We start from the raw sequence: 21,256 nt of genomic DNA, 5'->3' as shown, positions 1-21,256 counted from the left end.
CTTATTTAACCTACCGGAAAAATTAGGTCTAAATTACCACTGTTGCGATCAACAAAACTCTTTATGTGGTATGAATTTTACCTGAAATTAGACTCTTTATACAATGTTTTCACAATTATAATCATTTTAACTTGTCAATTTAAAGTACTACAATAGGCGCTTCCTCGAAATGGTTATCTAGTTCTGAGTGCAACGATGTAGAGCAGAAGAGAAAAGATGTCCGAAAGAAGCCTGCAGCGAAGGCAAAGGTTGAGCAATAAACGATATAAATATCTACAGAGGCATTTGTATCGGTGGTATCCCAACTGAGGCCTCTCTGAGATCTGTGATATATAATCAGTTAGAGGGTCAATGAGATGACCTCCGGTAAAGCCCATCAGCACTATGAACGGAGGGAGTGGCGTGGAGACCAGAATCGTCACAAGGTGGGTGTCTTTCCCTAAGGGGGTTGGGTTGAACAAAATGACACCTAGTTTTGAAAATCGGCTCACAAATAATTAACCTACGACAGAAAATGTATAATGATATAGTCTTCTGGTAGATTTCATCTATTTTTATATTAAATCATGTACTTCAGTTATTATTATGATATAAATTATTCTGGTACTCCAGCAGATTTCACTCGATTCGTTACAGATCACCTGCGTGGAATTGTTAATTTTATGGTGGGCCAGTATCATGGCTGTCAGATCACCTAACTTAAACCGTCTTGACTTCTACAGTGGGATCATTTAAAAAATATATGTTTATTTTACATTGTTTAAGAAAGAACTAAATCTGAGAATTCAGAATGGATTTAATCAAATAAGAAATACTCCAGGAATTCTTGAGCGAGTAAAACAGACTCAGAAGAAGAGTAAAGACTTGAGTAATATTTAATGGTGGTCACTTAAAACAACTCTTTTTATTGACTTTTAGAATAATTATAAATGTAATAATTTCTGCTATTTAAAAAAAAAAAAATTTATTATCTCAATCATAATCTATAAAATCTATAAAAAATTTGTTTGATTATCTCAAGTAATTTTTTTCTTATCTTAATCTTGAAAAATGTATTACCTTTTAAACTAATTAAGGAAATATTATTAAAATATAAATAAACCAAAATAATACTAAATCAATTCAGTACATGATTTAATAGAGGAGAGATCTAGCAGAAATTATGTCACACATTTTCTGTCTTAAGTTGGTTATTTGTTGAGCGATTTTCAAATATAAGGAGTCATTTTGTTCACAATAAAATGCTTAAAATTTCTGAAAATAAAACCTAATATGATAAAACTAAAGAATTATTACCAAAATATACAGGATTTAAAAACTGACATGTCCGCAATTCTTAAATTTTTAATAAATATTAATTCTTAAAATATAAATAAACCAAAATAATACTAAATCAATTCAGTACATGATTTAATAGAGGAGAGATCTAGCAGAAATTATGTCACACATTTTCTGTCTTAAGTTGGTTATTTGTTGAGCGATTTTCAAATATAAGGAGTCATTTTGTTCACAATAAAATGCTTAAAATTTCTGAAAATAAAACCTAATATGATAAAACTAAAGAATTATTACCAAAATATACAGGATTTAAAAACTGACATGTCCGCCATTCTTAAATTTTTGAACGTGTTCACATTGTAATTTTTGTTATCAATTAGTCAAGTTGACATAAATGTGTGCATCAAATATATTATTGTGATTCCTCAATCCGATCTTGAGATGTAAATTTTTTATTAATAAACATAATGACGGGCAGAAAGAAAAAAAAGTGAAAATTCATTCATAATTTCCAATAAGAACAACTACTAATTTGGCATGTTGCGAAACTGCTACGTAAGAAATAGAGTCCTCAGATACACACAGGATCAATCACTAATTCACTAACTTTCTATAAAAAACCGATATCTTGAAAGCTATCAAAATCCCAGCATGATGCAAATAGATACGAAATGTGACGTAATTCTTATGGTTTTTGACTAAAAAAAAAGGAATAAAGATTAATTAATCAGGTGGGTAAAGTACGGGGGACAATCAACAAAAGAGGGATTGCTTTTGGTCAAATATTATCCAGGGTAAAATTGTAATAATAATAATATTGAATTTTTTGCAGGACTAACATTTACGTTATAAAATACAAAAATAAATGTATTCCCAATAACAGTCAGTAGTAAAATTCTTTGGTTTAATTTTATTTTTTACATAATTCTTTCGTAAAGTATGCAGCTTTAAAAATAAAAAATAACAAATCTTGTTTGAAAGAGGGAATTACAAAATAAATAGTCAATATACTCTGTAAAATAGCATTAACTCAATTTAAACAACTTTACTTTCTGATGTCCAAATTCATACCATTTCACCACGCTCTATTAATTTTTAGTATTAACTTTCTCACTGTATTTCACAAAGGCTTACATTTTCCATCACGTTATTTCTTTTTATTTTTTTTTTAAAATTATACATATTTTATCTTTATGCACATTTCTCTTTGTTGAGAAAAATTAAAACTGTCTTTTTTTGTTAGTTAAATACCATAGTACTGTAACTTTAATACATAAATAAATGTTTGGTTTCTTCTTTTTCCTCTCATGAATATAAGTTTACTCTTTGTAAAAATTTAAGAAAATTATGTTATACATTTAGACGAAATATAATCATTTATAAAAACAATATCCGTTAGAGAGTTAAATTATTTAAACCTTTGGATACAGATACTTTAAAAAAAAAAATCATAGTTAAAAATATTAACTCTTCTGAAATAAATATCAACTTATTAAAATTTATAAATTTAAATGTCATTCGACTCTTAAAACAACACTTATTTCGGTTGGACAATTTTAATTGTTCGTAAGTAAAACAAAATCTCTCTTCACAAATTAATTTAAAAGCACAATTTTTCGTCAATTTCATTAACTTTTTTTTACTTCCTTGTACGAAGTAACGGAAGGATTGTAATCTAGAAAAATTTCGCTTTTTAGATTTCAACGGAAATATCCATTTTAAGCATCCTTGAATCAATTTTGAGTAGTTTCGGCGTGACGTCTGTACGTACTTATGTGCATACGCATGTATCTCGCATAACTCAAAAAACGATTAGCCGTAAGGATGTTGAAATTTCGGATGTAGGACTGTTCTAACCTCTAGTTGTGCACCTCCCCTTTTGATTGCAATCGACTTCGCCAAAAATGTCCAAAAAGCCCAAACATTTGGATTTTGGACTTCAGTAACAAGTCCTATTGCTCAGCGATATATCATAAGTGATACATATTTTCATTGGTTCCAGAGTTATAGCCAAATCAAACTTTATTTAATGAAATAGTTTGATATTACAAGGGCGTGGTATATGATTCGAATTAGACTTAAATTTCTTTTGTTTTTTATCTTCTTTTTGTTAAATTTAAATATATATATTTATTAAAAATTATTACCTTCTGTTTGAAAAAAATCAAATTTTATTAGTGAAATAAGATTTTATGTTCTTTTAAAAATGTGTATATGTAATTTAATAGGCGTAAAAGGAAGTCATGAGGTGTTCATATCAGATTTTTTAATTATTCGTTTTGTAATTTATGCTTTGCTACAGATGAACAATACATATTAATGAAATAGTTACTACGAATAAAGTAGTTGAAACTATGTTTAGAGAGTTCTAAAGTATAACTATGAATTTGAATAAAGAACTGAATAAGCTTTTTGTTCATTTATTTTAAGTCTATTAATTCAAAAAATAACTTCAAAGTTTGAATATGAAAATTTGACCTTTGCAGACTATGCCAAATCACTTTGAACTCAAACCACCTGGAAAAGACGAAGACACTTTCAGTTGAAGGCGTTATTTAATAAAGTATAAAAAGTATTTTCTCAAATTTATTAGGTGCACTCAAATTTTTAAAGAACATAATTTGAGGGAAAATAATGAGATTTAAAAAATAAAATTTTTATAAAAATACGTTTTTATATATTTTTTCCCGTATGACAACATTATTTCGAATAAAACAGGAGCTAATTCGAGAAATATTATCTCTAACAATATAAAAAAACTGATGTGGATACCACATGACTTCCTTGTACGTCTAGTAAATTACATATACACATTTTTTACTACATTTCACTTAAACTTATTTCATTTGAAAGTGAGATACGATCCTCCTTTAATAAAGTGGACAGTTACATAATAGCATTGTGGTGGACACAATTAAATTTATATCTCCAACTAATATACTGTGGTCATCCTAATTAAGAGATCTATAATATATTTAATCCCCAATGTATGATGGTTGGTGAAGAAATATTTCCATTAAAAAAACCATAAATTAAATAATATTCAGAAAATAATGTTTGGTGGTAATTGAAGATCTGAATAAAGCTGAATAAATCTGAAATTATTAAGAAAGTTATTTTTTAGTTCCAAACAGTTTTTACTTTCCCGGATATAGCGACATATGCTGCTACAGCAGCTGTGGCTATAACGGGAAAATATGTAAATCGGTCAAAATATCCGAGAAGTCTGTCTTATTTTAAGTTTGGGCTTTAACGAGTAATTTAAAAAAAAAACATTTAAAATAAAAATTGATTTACATAAATTGCGAAAAAATTTTTTTTAATTCCAATGTTCCTGCGTTCAAAAAAACTATTTTTTGCATTTGTACGTGTACGTATGTATACTGTATATGTTAGTTGGCCTGTATTGGATCTTATAACTCAGTACCTCATTACCGATTTTCTTCAAATTTGTTAGACAGATAATTTTGGGGAGAGGGAAAAATGTATTCAATTTTTTCAAAAATTGGAAAAACGCGGTAGAATGTTTTGGCCGAAATAAAATTTCAAATCTTCAAGCAAAAGATTTTTTTTACGAAGTTGAATATTTTTATCAAGATTACAAATTACCAAACATTTTTATTTAATATTTCCTCCTCCCAAAAATGACTATTTTAATTTTTTTACATCATCAATAAGTCTTCAAATCACTAAAAACAATTTCCTCATCCTATTCCAGTGATCTGTTGGTAACCAAAAATATTGTTTTAATTAAATTTTTTTTTAATTTAAATATATCTCGCAAGTTACTCAATAATGCATTTAAAAAGTAAAATCTTAATTTTTGAATTCCCTTATTCTTAGCATTTCTTAAAAAATAAATCTACCATAAATTTTCACCCCCTTCCTAAAAAATTATAACTATTTAGAATTATGGCTGTATCTTTGTATTTTTTTAAACGATTTATTTTTAATATTTTACTTTTTTAGAGTTACTTTTTAAATTTATTATGAAAATTAATTTTACCCGAATGTATCCTCTTGAGTATGAGAATACTAAAATTGAAAATTTCGTAATTCCAAATTTTTAATGTTCAAAACGTATTTTGTTAAAGAATAAAATCACTAAAATAGTTAATACTCCTTCCCTAATGGGGAGTTTCCAAATTTGTAAAAAAAAATCGAAAATGGCTTATTATAATTCCATTTTAATTTATTTATCATCAATTTTAGTGAATGTTTTAGTCGTTAAACATTTCGACCTTAAATTCGGTAAAAACTCATGATCGACTCAACCAATATTCATCAAATTTTCATAAGCACAACTTCAGATACACTACTACAGGAAAACAAAATCAGTGAAATTGATCCAGTAGTTAGGAAATTTTCAAGCCAAAAAATTTTAAACATAGCCCTATAAATAAATACACAAGGAAATTTCAATTTAACTGAATGGTATTTTCGTACTCCTCATATCTCAAAACGTAGAGAAAGTTATTTTTCGTCCCCACTCCCAACATGCGACCGAAAGTAAAACCGTACTTTTTTCGAAAAGTCGGTAAAAAGGCAAACCTTTTTAAATCCTTCTCTAAGAAACGATGAAAAATATTTTTTTAAATCCTAAAAATATGTTGACACAGAATAGGAAAAATAAATTTGGTTAAAAAATTCACAAACAATGTTGCGGATAAAATAGCTATAGAAAACAAAAAAGATTAGAGTAGAAAAATTAAATATGAGGACGAATAAGATACGATATATAACAAAAAAATCTTTTATGAGATTTACACTACCATTATTACTAAAAAAGAGTACATCCTAAAAGTACATAAAAGAATTCTGCGAAATGTAAATAGACCAAATACGACAGGAGAAGGTTGAAATCATCGAATGAAATATATAAAAATCAAGAAGATTTAAAAATAATCATATCAAAGAGAACATTAAGTTTCTTAGACCACACGTTCAGATGGACCCAGATGATTAATCTAAAGACTTTCGATAAATCTTGGCACCTCAAAAATTTAGATATAACAAATGAAAGAAGAACTGAAGAAATGTAACATACGAGAAAAAGGCTGCCTTGACAAAAAGAAATTTAGAGAAATAATACGCATCGCAAAGATAGATGAGAAAGAGTAAAAACAATAGTGGTGAAGATAGAAGAGAAAACCACAGAAGTGATGAAATAATTACGGAAGAAAAACAAAAAAAATCGAAATGATATTTGCGTGATTCTTAGAATGGAATTTCTTGAAAAACATTTAAATGGTAATATATTAAAAAATAACGGAACAATTTGTTTTTTAAAGATAAATTTACCTGAAACTTGTCGTGATGAAGATTGAGGAATCTCTTTACTCTTACAGTATCGTTGCATCTTATTGCACGTTCCAACAGTGCCGCTTCGCAGCTCAAATCCGCGGATGAACCTAAGCTGTAACATACAAAAAAAAAAAAAAATTATTATTACTAAATTATTATAAAAAGTAGAACACTGAATTGAGAAATATCTCAATTCAGTAACATGTGTAAAAATATAGTTAAACATAACTCATACACTATAATCAAAATATCTGCTAATATAAAGGATACACCAGTAATGAAAGTAATTTTCATTTTATAACAAGAACAAAATACCGAGTTCTTTCAGTAAAATAAAAAATCTGATTAATATAACATACATCTGTGCCTTATAAAATTTAAAAATATACTATAACACTGACAAAAGTTTAAGAATCAAAGCACTATCATTTCTAAACTAATATTTTGTGACCTTACTTTTTTTTTAATGTGTTCCAAATTAAAGATAAGTGAAATGTTTCTAATATATTTAATTTATAGTTAACTTCTGTAAATTAAATTTTAAAGAAGACTTCAACAAATTTTATTCGCTGAATGGAATATATCATTGGATCTAAAAAAATTCTATTATATGCAAAAAGCTGTAAACACAAAGATGAGAAACCTCTGCTGCGTCATAATAAAAGTAAATGGGAGAGAACTATACAAAGGAAATGCTACAGAGCTTGTAAGACTTTTTAATATTTCTTTTCTGAGTTTACAAATTATTTTCTTTAAATCTTTCAACAAAAATTCTCTTAATATTATAATTAAATCAGATTATATATCACATAACAATACCAAAACAATGTTGACAAAAAAACAAATATTTTATATATATATATATATATATATATTCAAACTATAATTTTTAATTGAAAATATTTTTTAAATTGAAATACATTTTAAAACTTACATAAGATTATATCAACTTTAAAAAAAGCTCAATAAACCCAAAATTAATATTTTTCACGCCATCATTATTATTGAACTTTTTAATCGGCTCCAAATTAAAGTTAAGTAAATTGTTTGTAATATATTTTTCATCTGAACAGCAGGACATGGTTATTATAATCGGATTATCGAATTCATTAAAAGTTTAGTATTATTTAGATCAGCGTTTCTAAACCTGGGGATCGCGTTAAAATGAAAGGGAGGTGGTGAAATTAGCCTATAACTTTACACATAAACATTAATGAAATCATTTATGAGAAAAAAATCATTTATTATAAACATTTTACTTACATTTATAACTAATTACACACGTAAAAAAATTAATTGATGAGATGGTAGCGTTTATTTTTATTTAAAGGTTTCTCCTTACACAGATCTATGTTAGAAACACACAAAATTAAATCGTTTTCAAGTAATAAAAGACGATTCCTATATTTAATTTATGGCGCAACCATAGACGAAAAAGCCTTTTCACAGTGGTAAGACTTTGCAAAAGGAATTAATATTTTTAATGCTTCTTTGACTAAATTTCCATATTCACTTCGATAAGCAAGCCAAACCTACGTAAATCTTCAGATGTGAATAGTAGTTGTAACGTTAAATCGCCAGAAATTTAGATGAGCTGGTCGTGATTCTGAACCGGATAACTTAGTACTGCAACAACATTTTCACTAAATGGATTCAGTACCCATATCTTCGAGAAATTATTTTATCTTCCGGGAAATACTCGGCCAACTGAATTTTTAGCTCAACCAAATGCATCTTCATGCTATCCAAACTGTGGTGACTAATAGTATGTTCTTCATCCAGATTTTTTTCTCAATATAATCGGAAGCGAGTAGAAACATATCAAAATTTTTGCTTTATTTTGCATTAATGTTTTTATCGTCCTTGTAAATTCGCATTCAAGTCGTTTAAATGAGAAAATATATCATATAAGTAAGCTAAGAGTAACATAAACTCATTTTTCTGTAAAAAAATTGCGAATGGCGTTTGTTTATACTCTCTCTGGCGAAACGAGCCTACAGTCAGAAATATAATTTATTCACATCAAAAATTATTTTAACGTCGGGAAAACGTTTTTGAAAGTATATGTTTGGAGCGTCGCTTTATATGGAAGTGAAACTTGGACGGTCGGAGTACCTGAGAAGAAGAGATTAGAAGCTTTTGAAATGTGTTGCTATAGGAGAATGTTAAAAATCAGGAGGGTGGATAAAGTGACAAATGAAGAGGTGTTGCGGCAAGTCGATGAAGAAAGAAGCATTTGGAAAAATATAGTTAAAATAAGAAAAATACTTATAGGCCACTTATTAAGGCTTCCTGGAATAGTCGCTTTAATACTGGAGGGACAGGTAGAAAAAAAAAAATTTGCAGGCAGGCAACGTTTGGAATATGTAAAAAAAAATTTTAGGGATGTAGGATGTAGGGAGTATACTGAAGTGAAACGACTAGCACTAGATAGGGAATCTTGGAAAGCTGCATAAAACAAGTCAAACGACTGAAGACAAAAATATATATATTTGTAAAAATGTTGAGCATTTTTATTGTAAATAAAGTGACTCGTTAGATTTGAAAATCGGTCATTATAATAACAAATTTATGACGGAAACTTTATGAAAATTTTTCTGCTAGATCTCATCTCTTCTATTAAATCTTACTTGATTTGTTATGCTAATTCACTGTAAATTACGTTTCTAATCACTGTTCGAATGATTTTCGCTGTGGTGTAATACCTTGGTTAGGAGTAATTAACCTGCATCTAAATTGCTGATTCACCTAATAATAAATAACAACGTTGTTCACTTTTTGTTTAATATGATCCTTTAGTGTTTCATGAATAGTGTTACACTGTTCCTTAATTTATGATTAAATGAATATTGTACGTGTTTATTGTATGAATACTTAAGTTAGACTGAACAATACAGGAATAGTTATATTGTTACATTATAAATATAAAATATCAGCTGTTAACAAAGCTAGATGAATATAAATGAATTAATTTATTTTACAATGACTGAGAAGAACTATTATACAGTTAATATATTTATTTACTTTTACAAAATAATGAGGAGACGATACATGAGTCTAAACAATCACCTTGATTTATTTTTAATACTATTTATTTAATTAGTTTCAAAGTTTGTAATAATTTTTTCAAAATAAAAGTAACAAAACTAGTTATCTGAGATAATTTAATAATTTTATTTTCAAAATAACAAAAATGGAGATCATTTCAAGATTATGAATTAATTTTAGAAATATCAGTAATTATTAAATTTATGCCTGTTTTAATAGTCTATCAAAGATGTTTAAAGTGATCACCGTTAGAAATAGCAAAAGTCTACTCTACTTCTGAAAGATAGTATTACCAGCTCAACAATTCCCGGAATATCTATTAAATCCATTTTGGATTCTTAAATTTGGTCTTAAAATTGAGGACGTGTGGGGGTCGTCTGGACGTGATGAGATTTGGGGCACTCCTCTTATGCGTCCGATGGTGGCTTGCGGTAAGTGGTATGTGGTATGTAAGTATATTGTACGACAGTAACTATTTATGAATGTGTGTGTTGTTGAGGAATGTGTCTATGATGGGATTGTGTGTGTGCGTGCATGGTGTGTTGCTGTTATATACTGAAGTAAGTTTTGACGAATGTGGTTGTTAAGGGGATGGATGTGACTTGTGATGTGTAGCGACGTGTGTAGTTTGTGGTTGCTGTTATGATGTGTTGCGTGTGTGGTTCGCTTTTGCCTTATGTGATTTTGTTTGTGTGTATGACTTTCTGCGTGGGGTTTGATTGTGTGTGTGGGCGTATTACTAGGGAGTAATGCACACCAGCTGTACCAGTAAGGAAGTAGCTAGGGTAGAAGTTTAGTCAGTAGTGCGCAGAAGTACATACGCACCTAATATCATCTTGCGGAACCTATTAGCGAGTCCGACACTGCTTCAGCGCCCTAACATTGACGACTGGAGTAGAATAACAAAATTTGTTAAATGACCCCCCAAAGGAAAAGTGAAGATGGTTTCAGTTGAATGATCTGACACGGGTAAGGCTACTGTACTGGCACACCGCGACCTGATTATTTTTCACTAAAGGTTTCATGCAGGTGATCTGTTATCAATTAACTGAAATGTGCTGAGCATCATCAAGGTGGAACCATATAAATTACTCCTACTTAGGTAGGATCTTCCAACATATCTGGAAGATTTTCTGTCAAAGAGTTCAAGTAATTTTCTCAAATTTTAATTATTTTGGGGTCCACAGAACGCAATAGATAGTCGTTAATAATACCTCCTCATTTTTTGGGAAAATCATTGTGAATAGCTGCTTAGGTAGAAAGTATGAGGCTTCTCTTTACTCTAAAAATGCTGGTTGTAAAGTTTCACAACACAATTTGTAGTTTATTTTTAGCTGAAAAGCTGGCAGAGAAATGCTCCACAATAAATTTTCTTTGAAACGATTACAGACAGATTGAACAAGAAATGAAATCTGGGAAAAAATTGTCTAATACATTTTTTGTTATACTTGGTTATTTACCAGCTGATTTTCAAAACTAAGGTACAATTTTGTTCACAATAAAACGGTTAACATTTCTGCAAAAAAAAAATATTATTTAGAATGTAGTATGGTTAAACTAAGACTTACCTAGATGTGAAAGACTGGTAAATTGACATGGCCGCCATTTTGACATTTTTAAACGTGTTTACACTATAATTTTTTAATTAAAAATTAAACAACGTTGGTATAAATGTGAGTACCAAATATTATTGTGATTACTCAATCCGATCTTGAGATATAAATTCTTCTTTACTAAACACAGAAAGGTGGATCTACGGAAAACGAAGGAGAAATCGACATGTTTTAAAGGTTTCTTTTTGGTCATTTTGACACGTAGAATCCAAAGATGTATAACTACCTTACCATTTCTGGTAAATTCTGTGTTGTGCAGAATTAATATTCATTAAACTCATTTATTAATTTTTTTATAAAGGTTACTTTAATTAATTTATTTATTTTATTATATATTTTGTATTAAAAAAATACATATATAAAAATAAATACATAGGCTTCTTTTTACTTCTTTGCTTATTAGGCAGATTAAACAAAATCGTATTACAGAGGTTTACTTGTTATTCTAAGCTTAAGCATATATGTTGCAAATGAATTTACATAAATAACAACATTTAACCAGAGTGAAACCTTTATTTGTACGCCACCCGTAGTTTCATGCAAAGTGATTAACATCATAAAGGTATAGATGATAACAGTGTAAAGATAAACACGAACATATTAAGTACAGCCCGTTGTTTTTTCTTCATATTTATGCTCTTTTTTCTTTTCCATACGTTTTCATAAAATAAATAATTTTCCCCTATTCTATTGTACGGTATTGTTCTTGGGGTAGTTATTATAGTATAGAACGAAGCTTTGTTTAATCTTTTTTCATTCACATTTTATTTTTTATTTTACTTTATATTTTATTCTGATTTTTCCAGCGTTTTCCTTTCGCGAGGAAGGGGTTACGTCTAAATGCTTTTACTAACGACAACCTACATCAAGATCTCAAATTCACGCCTGAAAAATTTAGTTATCTACCCGTTTACTTATCTTGATCGCGATTAACTTCGATTTTTATAAATAATTTTGTAAACTTATTACAGCTACAGCCTTAAATTAAAAATTCACTCCTAATTGAACAGCCAAAATATAAAGTAGTGTTCATTCGAAAAAATTAATTAATAACGGCTCAATTAAAGGTAAATATGCCTATATATTATTAAAAGGTCTTAACCGAATTAATCCCATACTCTTCATTTTACAATTTTGCAAAAAAAAAACCATTTATACCAATAATCTTGTATAATTAACAAATTTCAAAGGTATATACCAATGCTATTACTAACTATTAAAAGAAAAATAAATAAAATCAATCGATTTGAAGAATTGACGTCAGTGGTATGTTAACATTAAAAACAACTCAGTTAACATGACTGCAAGTACTTTACCACTTAATGGGACCTTAAAGTAGCTTATTATAATAAATGTAGAGTTACTAGAAAAAATTATAATGTATGCAGTGGAGAATTAATTTATCACATTAGTTAATTAAATAATTTTAATACCAAGTAATTTAAAAAATATATATTCTCTCCTTAATTATTACAAAAAGGACAATTTTTTTGTTTGACATGATTAAATGATTGAGATTAATAAAAAAAAAAAATAAAATAATTGAATAAAACTTTCTTTTCTTTGAAAAAAAAAAAGAAAAAGAAAAAATTCTGTTGTGGACATCAATTTCAACGCCTATAAAATTACAAATACACTTTTTTTGCTGCACTTCATTTAAACTTTTTCATTTGAAAGTGAGATACGATCCTCCAATTCTTTAATAAAGTGGACATTAAAGTGCTGAAATATTAGTTTTTATTAACATCAAATATTTGTACAATTAAAAATTCAACAAGCTTACATAAACTATAAGGATAGGGTAAAAGTTCCTTTATTAATCGTATTACTAGATCAGTATTATTCGTACCTTCGTGAGTTGCTGATTAACAAAGGTTTCAGAATTCTGGTGTGTAGTATAAATAAAAGTTAATAATTAAACTATTCCGTTTAGTAAACTCCTGTGTACTGGTTACAAATGTTAATTTCGACCTTACGGTGTAAAATATTCAGTTTTAATTATTGGATTATTTGGTGAATAACCAAAAAAAATGAAAAAGAAACAATCACAGAGGAAAAAGAAAGAAAACATGAAGAAATATTTCTCAAATAACAAGAAGATGAATATGAAGAGGTAGAAAATTTTAAGAACAAGGGAAGAATAAAAAAATTAAGAGAAGTTGATAAATATAAAGAGGAAAACGGCGTTAAGACCAAGGAAAGAATAAAAATATTAAGAAGAGGATGATGAATTCAAAGGGAAAATATTTGAATACTGGGGAATGTGTACACAAATTAAATAAGAGCAATTAAATAATTGGCAACAAAAAACAAACGAAATGATGATCAACTCCGACTTAGGGAGAATATCGTCCGACAATATCAAAGGAGCAGTGGACTAAAAGATAAGAATTTTCTGCGATTTATTAAAGATCGGGAATGTGTGCTTCTTTGGATTTGTGGTTGGGGTCTATTTTTCAGTCACTGTGTAGTTAACTTTAAAGCAGATAAAATTAAACAAAAATTCCAGAATAATTAAATAAAATTAAACAAGATAATCCAAAAAAAAAAAATACGATTCTGAATTATAATTTTCAATTAATATCATATAATCAGATGTTTCACCAAATCGATTACATATACACGTATGTAATAATGCCTATTAAATTACCTGTACTAGTTTTAAAAGTACATAAAATTTTATTTCACTAAGAACTTCTGATTATTTTTCATATTTTTTTTATTGTTATTATTGAATAATTATTTACGGTAACATTTTTTTACAATCACGGGTAAATAATTATTAAATCAATATATTTAAATTAAAAAAAAGTAAAAGGAGATGAAGTCTGATTCGAACCGATATATAAAAGACTTTTATTACCTTCCCTTGTAAGATCCAAATATTTCATTATTAAACTTTAATTTGGTTATAACTCTGGGACTAATGAAAATAAGTACCACTTATGACATATGTTGAAAATTTTCAGTGGGACGAATTACTGCAGTTGGAACAGTCCTAAATCCAAAATTTCAACATCCTACGGCTAATAGTTTTTTGAGTTATGCGAGATACGTACATAGGTACGTACGGACGTCAAGATGAAACTAGTCAAAATGGAGTCAGGGATGGTCAAAATGGATATTTCCGTGAAATATGATAACCGAAATTTTTCACGATCAGAATACTTCCTTTACGTACAAGGAAGTAAAAACCAATTCACATTAAAAGTTAAAAGTAATTTTGTTTTCACGAAAATTACTTTAAAAATATTTTTTTATTTATGCATGACTTAAAAAGAAAAGCGTGAGGCGCGCTTTCATACAAAACCTATTTAAAATTAGAGTGCACCTCAGGCTTTTCTTCTCTCTCTTTTTTTGTGTTAGCCTCCGGAACCACCGTAAGGTATTACTTCAGAGGATGAATGAGGATGATATGTATAAATGTAAATGAAAAGTGGTCTTCTAAAGTCTCACGTCGACCATTTCTGAGATGTGTGGTTAATTGAAACCCAACCACCAAAGAACACCGGTACCCACGATCTAGTATTCAAATCCGTATAAAATTAACTGCCTTTACTAGAACTTGAACCTTATAACTCTCGACTTCGAAGTCAGCTCGAAAACCAGACCTTCTTAGTCATGCTTAAATAAGTCATACTCAAATAGAACATTTTTTTATAAGTAATTTCTTTAAAACAAAAATCTTTTATATATAGTATATTTTTTTACGAATTAATATTTTTTTAAAAGGTTTTAACTTTTAATTTGTTTTTTATTTTATTGACATTTTAGCCATAATTATATTGAAATCGTTATCAAATTTTAATATTGTAGAATGTGATAATGATTTCACCTTAATGAAATTTTTGTATTGGAATTGTTTAAAATAATTATTGTAACGTATAATGATATTGGCTTTCCAAGTCAACATAATTATACATTTTTCCATAAAAATATTTTTTTTCCATGTTTTCCATGTTTTCAAGCCAATATACATGTTGGATTTGCTGGCCAAAAAGCGAGATTCACGATGTTCAAATCACATTTGTAAAAATTAAATTCTCTTAAGTTACAAAATAGCTTCAAAAAATATCAATTTTACCACAATTTTGTTTTTAATTTTATAATTATACAAGCTGGCAAGTACGTTTTTAATTTTAATTTTTTTAATTCTTTAGCAAACAAAAAAATATTTTGTATGCAGTTTAATTCTAAATTATAACCTGGAGAATTAATTTCAATTATTATAAATGATGTCAGTTGCAACTAAATCAGATGATTAGCGCACTTAAATATTGGATTAAATTTACACTTCTTTATCTTTCTTTGTCTGTTAGCCTCCGGAATCATAAGGTGAATGAGGATGATATGTATAAATGTAAATAAAGTGTACAGTCTCAGATCGACTATTCCTGAGATGTGTAGGGTACTTAGGTATTAACGCCACCGCAGCTACAGCTTTATTTAAAAACAAAGTAGTCAATCGGAGTGTTAATTAACAGGAGTGTTTTGATTATTTAAATAATAAATAATTGCAATAATTACTGAATTTATTAAATAAATACTCAAAAATTACGGTGTTAATTAGTCAAAGTTAGCGAGAGAAGCGAGCGTAAGTTAAGTTTGGTTAAATTATATTTATAAAATAAATAAATACAAATAACCATTTATTAAAATTAATAAAGAGACTGTTTTGAATCTATGTTAAACTCTTTATCGGCCCATTTTCCACCGAACTCCGATTGACTACTTTGTTTTTAAATAAAGCTGTAGCGGTGGTGGCGTTAATACGTAAGAACCATGTGTAGTTAATTGAAACCCAGCAAACAAAGTAATAGATGGGATATAATAGATACATCTATTAAGATATTAGATTCATCCAGATACGTTACATACATTGATAGATACACCTAACCTTGAGTTCGGGTAAAATTGAAAAGACCGGAGACCCGGCTAGATCCCCTCCTTGGAAGAGAACTGGTTGAGGCATGGCACAAACAAAAAACCCGAGTCCCGGCCTACTGGGTGACTGATCCCCACAGAGCACGGTCTTGTGGGATCCTGGGAGATTAGAGGCCGGGCAACCACTGAGGATGCGCAATGCGTAATTGCTGGCCATTCTCAGTGGTCTTGGGGGCGGGGGGGGGACAACCAAAGAACACCTCGGTGGGCTTATCGATTTTGCTCTGTTTCTCAAAATGTTTCCCCCTGATATTAAATGTTATCGATAACATTTAATAATAAGTCCTTTTTTGTTTAATTCTTTCTTTATACTTGTACAATATATAATCCTTAAGCTTAATGTCAGTAGCCATCCTCCAGTTAATGAAAAATATACAAAAATCTTTGTATGGAACTGTGAACTTCACAGTTCCAGCGGTGTGGTGTTCGGTTGTTGTGCACACGCGCACACAGGAAGCTGAACGCGAGACTGCGAGGGAGAGAGAGCACTGTCGCTCCCGCAGTGCCGAACTTGACGTGCTGGTGAAAGGTTTTTTTCTTTACTCAGCATGTGTATGGAACGTTCCTTGTTCGTTCCCTTTTCTAGTTTAATCGGTGGAGGGAACATGAAAGCGGTTTAGTAATTTTTTCAAAAGCAAAGGCAAAGCAAAAGCAAAGGGAAAGCAAAGGCTCTTCGATTGCCAAATCTGTCCAAAGACACTCTAGAAGGGCGAAAGAAAATGTAATTAGTAAAAACTAATTATATAATTATTTCTGTGTACATAGAGATTTAAATTAAGCACAATTGGACTACAGTGTTTTTAAGTGGACATTTTTTTTAGTTATTAATAATATTAAAAAATATTATCTTTTTGGCATTTTATGCATTTTATCTTTATTCGATTTAACCAAATAAATAATAAAATTTAAGTTTAAGGTTTTTAAGCACATTGTGCTCAAAAACCGTGTACCATATTCTTGAATGTGATAAAGTGCAGAATTAGATTATTATCCTGCTTCCAGCTATGCTATTTGATTCATTTTTTTCGGTTCTTTTATTTTACAGAAAACTGTAACCCTGGCCTTGAAAAGGCGCAGAAAAAAATTTTCTGGAGCAGTACGCCCACTAATTTTAGCTACGAGCCGCCACTGATCCCTTGTATTATATTATATTATATATATATATCATACAAATATATGACATTATAGTACAGTAAGTTTGTAGTACAACAGCTTTGTTAAAAAAGTAATAAATGCGGATGATGTAGTAACAAAACTAATGGAGTATTTAATTTTGAAAAAATGAAGTAAATGCCACCAAAAAAGTAAAAACTTAAAAAAAACTGGTTTTATTGAAGCAATACAGGCGAAAATCGTATTGTTCTTTCTGTACCTAACAAACATTCTTTTTAAAAACAAATTTAGGCTATTTAGAAAAGGGTACCAAAGCTTTAACAAGTGATCATAAAGTATCCGATTTGCTGAAAGATTTTATATTGAACAAATATATTTTAGAATAGAATACCTAAATATTCTATTCCAGTATTAATACTATACAATCATAGTACTTATACTATGCAAACCTTTAACCTTCAGGATAAACAAATTTTTCAATTTTCGATAACACAAAAAACAAATGCACAGATTAATGGATGAAATACAAAATGTAATAAATTTGTTTTGAATTATTAGATTTTATTTTACATTAGACTGTAACAAATTTTTGTTACCGTAATAAGGACCAAGTTCTTACTAAAATTTATAATAATTTAATTTGTAAATGAAGAACTTGGAAAATTGATTGATTAATATATTAATTTGTGGTGCATTTAAAAAACGTAGACAAGCGATATACATATTTTTTAAAAGTCTAAAAAAAAAAAATAGAGACAAAAGCAACGAAAAACAAAAAGGGGAATGAAAAATAAGTTTTTTTTTATTTAACTTTTAGATATCATAATAGCAATAAAAAAGAAAAAACTAAAAACATTACTCGACGTAAACGATTATAAATTTATGAAACAACGGAAAAAGTTGTGCTACAGAAATTTAATTTTTTATTAGTACTAGAAAACGGTAAAAGGTACTGTGCAGCCACTTGGAAGCAACAAGCACGGAGCGATCCGTATCGATTAGAAAATGTTGTCGGTCAACCGTGGTTAAGGGATTTCCTTTGATATCGGGATTAGATAAAAAGAATTATCAATGTTATATATTAAGACTTACTGATATTAAATCATGTAGAAACTTAGAAAATATAATGTATCTTATAATACGTTAGCTGTATCGTATTAACTGACGCTTCAATGAAATTAAATTTATCATTTTAACGCTTAAACAACGATAATGATCAAAGGAGATATAAAATGAACATGCTATATAAAGGTAAAATAATATCATTAATATTTTTTTATGAATATTATTTACCACGTTATTAATTATCTAAAAATAAATTGACGTAATTAACTAGAAACTTAAGATAACTAAATACTTAAAATAAATATTAGTAATATTTCCATATTATTATAAAAAGATTGTTTTTACCTGAAGAATTATAATATGGAATATTTGTTATGTAAATATTACCTGGTAGTGATTTATTTTGGGTCTGAATATTACGTCTTCCAGCTATTTTAACATCCAACTGGGAAGTTATCATTGGTTTTATGTATATCTTTATATATATATATATATATATATATATATATATATATTCTTGGTGCGTGTGTATGTCACTGAACTCCTCCTAAACGGCTGGACCGATATTGATGAAATTTTTTGTGTGTGTTCAAGGGGATTCGAGAATGATTTAGATTCACAATTTGATCCACTGGAAAATGTTTTTTTAAATTAATTTTTTATTTATAAGTAGTTGTTGATTTTGGAATGTTTTACATTGGATCCGGCAGACCGCGCTACCATCGCAGTATCGAATATTCAATAATATTCTATTTTAATTTTAGTTTGTCCCGACAGTTGGTGCTGCGATCAAATTGAGAAAAATATTTCGTAATTTTGCGTTATTATTGTGTTACAAAAAATCACGAGAAAACAGTTTTTTCATAAGTAAGAGGCTAATAAATCAGATGGAAATGTAAACAAAGGAAAACCAATCAGATCAATGCAAGATGGCCGCTGTCAAACACAACGACCAATCGCAAAGAGCCCGTATGGCCGTTGCCAATGTAAACAAAATCACAACTGATTAAGTAACAAGTAGGCAGCACTGCGATCGCGTTTCGAATTGTGCGCGTATTGAGAAATATTATATTATTATTTATTGAAATAACGTTTTAAAGAGTAATTAAAAAATATACTTTGTGCAAATTTGTAAGGTACAGTATTGAAGTGATGATGTTTTTTAAATTTATTTATGTGTTGTTGATCTTGGGATGGTTCAGGTTCACAATTGGGTCCGGTAGGCAGCGTGGGGGTCCGGTAGGCAGAGCTGCTGCGATCGCGTTTTAGAAGTTTTTTTTTTTAATTTTTGGTTTATCAGTCAAACCCGGTAGTTGGTGCTGCGATAGGATTCTAGGAATTTTTTTTATTTTGTTGCTTTTTCGCAAATCAGTTACTTGCGTCGTAGCTTAATGTTGTTCTTACATTAAAATTCGTATTTAGAGAATAGTTTGAATTAAATCCGATAGGTAGTGCTGTTCTGACAATTGGATTTATTTACATTCTGAATTTTATAAAGTTAAAGGTGAAATTTTATAAGGTTCCGTAATTATCTGTATGTTTCTTAATGTTCAGTATTAATTGTAATGATTTTGCAGCCACAACACTTTTTGTTAAAAAATTATTTTCCACCGAATACTGTGATTAGAGAGTGGTGTGAATTAAATCCGATAGGTAGTGCTGTTGTTTTGCCATTTGGATTTATTTAAAAGTCACAATACTTTTATAAAGTGAAAGGTTAAATTTTGTTAAATTGCTAATGTTCAGTTTTTTAAGGTTTTATGAAACTTTCAATTGTTGTCATTTAATCTGTATGTATACTCAGATCTAGCAATAGCGAAACATTGCCGAGTCTGTTAGAATTGCGCGCTTATTGAGAATATTATATTATATTATTATTTATTGAAATAACGTTTTAAAGTTTAATTAAAAAATGTACATTGTGCAAATTTGTAAGGTGCAGTATTGAAGTGAGTATTTTACATGATTTTTCATGAATTTTAATGATGTATACACGTGCATTCAATAACAATCAACTTAACCTACAAATTTAAATTGTCAGTTCTCATTTGATTCTATGCAACTTATGAAGTATTGAACGGCTCTTTGAAAATAAAAATTTAAGTTTGTAAAATAAATTATAACATTTATAAAATTAAAATATAAGTTACTTATAATATAGTTTAAAGTATATTTAAAAAATTGAATTTATAATGTTTTAGCTGATTAATTTTATAAAAAGTTTTCTAAAATTATTTTTAATTTACAATTATCTAAAATTTGGTAAAATAGATGTTAAAAAAAATGAGAAAAATGATAAAAGTTTCTACTAAAATTTTAACTACCTTGCTTTTTACAGTGCTTTAATTCTTTTATTAATTGATTAATTAAGCTGTTACATGGTTATGAAACATCAAAATTATTAAATAAAAAAAAAATATATATGTAGGAGGCAGTTTTTTAGAATGATGTTAAGTAAAAATTAGTAGTAATGTGGATGAAAATGTATTAATTACACTAATTATTAATTTTACGACGTTTCGATTTTTTAATTCAATTTTCATTGGACATCTCAATATTTAGTGAAAATAAATATTAACCATACTACACATAATTAATCAATAAACCCATTACAATAGTACAACAATCACAAACTGATAATATCATACTAATAGTCATTTTAATGAAATTTAGAACACATTCCTTCTAATTTTTACTTAATTAAGTTACTTATATTTACGTGTGTGCGTTTATTACAGAATAATGCCGCGTCAGGACAACGTCTGTCGGGTCCGCTAGTATATATATATATATATATATATATATATATATATATATATATATATGCGCGTGTGCGTGTGTACTGTCATCACTCATGCACTCAAGTAATAATTAAGATATACCATATTTTC

At 28.6% G+C, this 21,256-nt stretch overlaps 1 protein-coding gene across 3 annotated transcripts in view; it reads right to left on the bottom strand.

Moving 5' to 3' along the window:
* LOC142325503 (1-phosphatidylinositol 4,5-bisphosphate phosphodiesterase epsilon-1-like) overlaps positions 1-21,256 on the bottom strand; it is a 1,691,101-nt gene that overhangs the window by 980,101 nt on the left and 689,744 nt on the right. For all 3 annotated transcript variants that reach the window (XM_075367353.1, XM_075367348.1, XM_075367349.1), the window contains one exon: positions 6,580-6,694. In XM_075367353.1, the coding sequence (XP_075223468.1) occupies positions 6,580-6,694 (115 nt within the window). The remainder of the gene's footprint in view (positions 1-6,579; positions 6,695-21,256) is intronic.

Source organism: Lycorma delicatula, chromosome 5, assembly GCF_047948215.1.
Source record: "Lycorma delicatula isolate Av1 chromosome 5, ASM4794821v1, whole genome shotgun sequence".
Lineage (NCBI taxonomy): Eukaryota > Metazoa > Arthropoda > Insecta > Hemiptera > Fulgoridae > Lycorma > Lycorma delicatula.
This window is presented reverse-complemented; position numbering and strand designations above follow the sequence as displayed.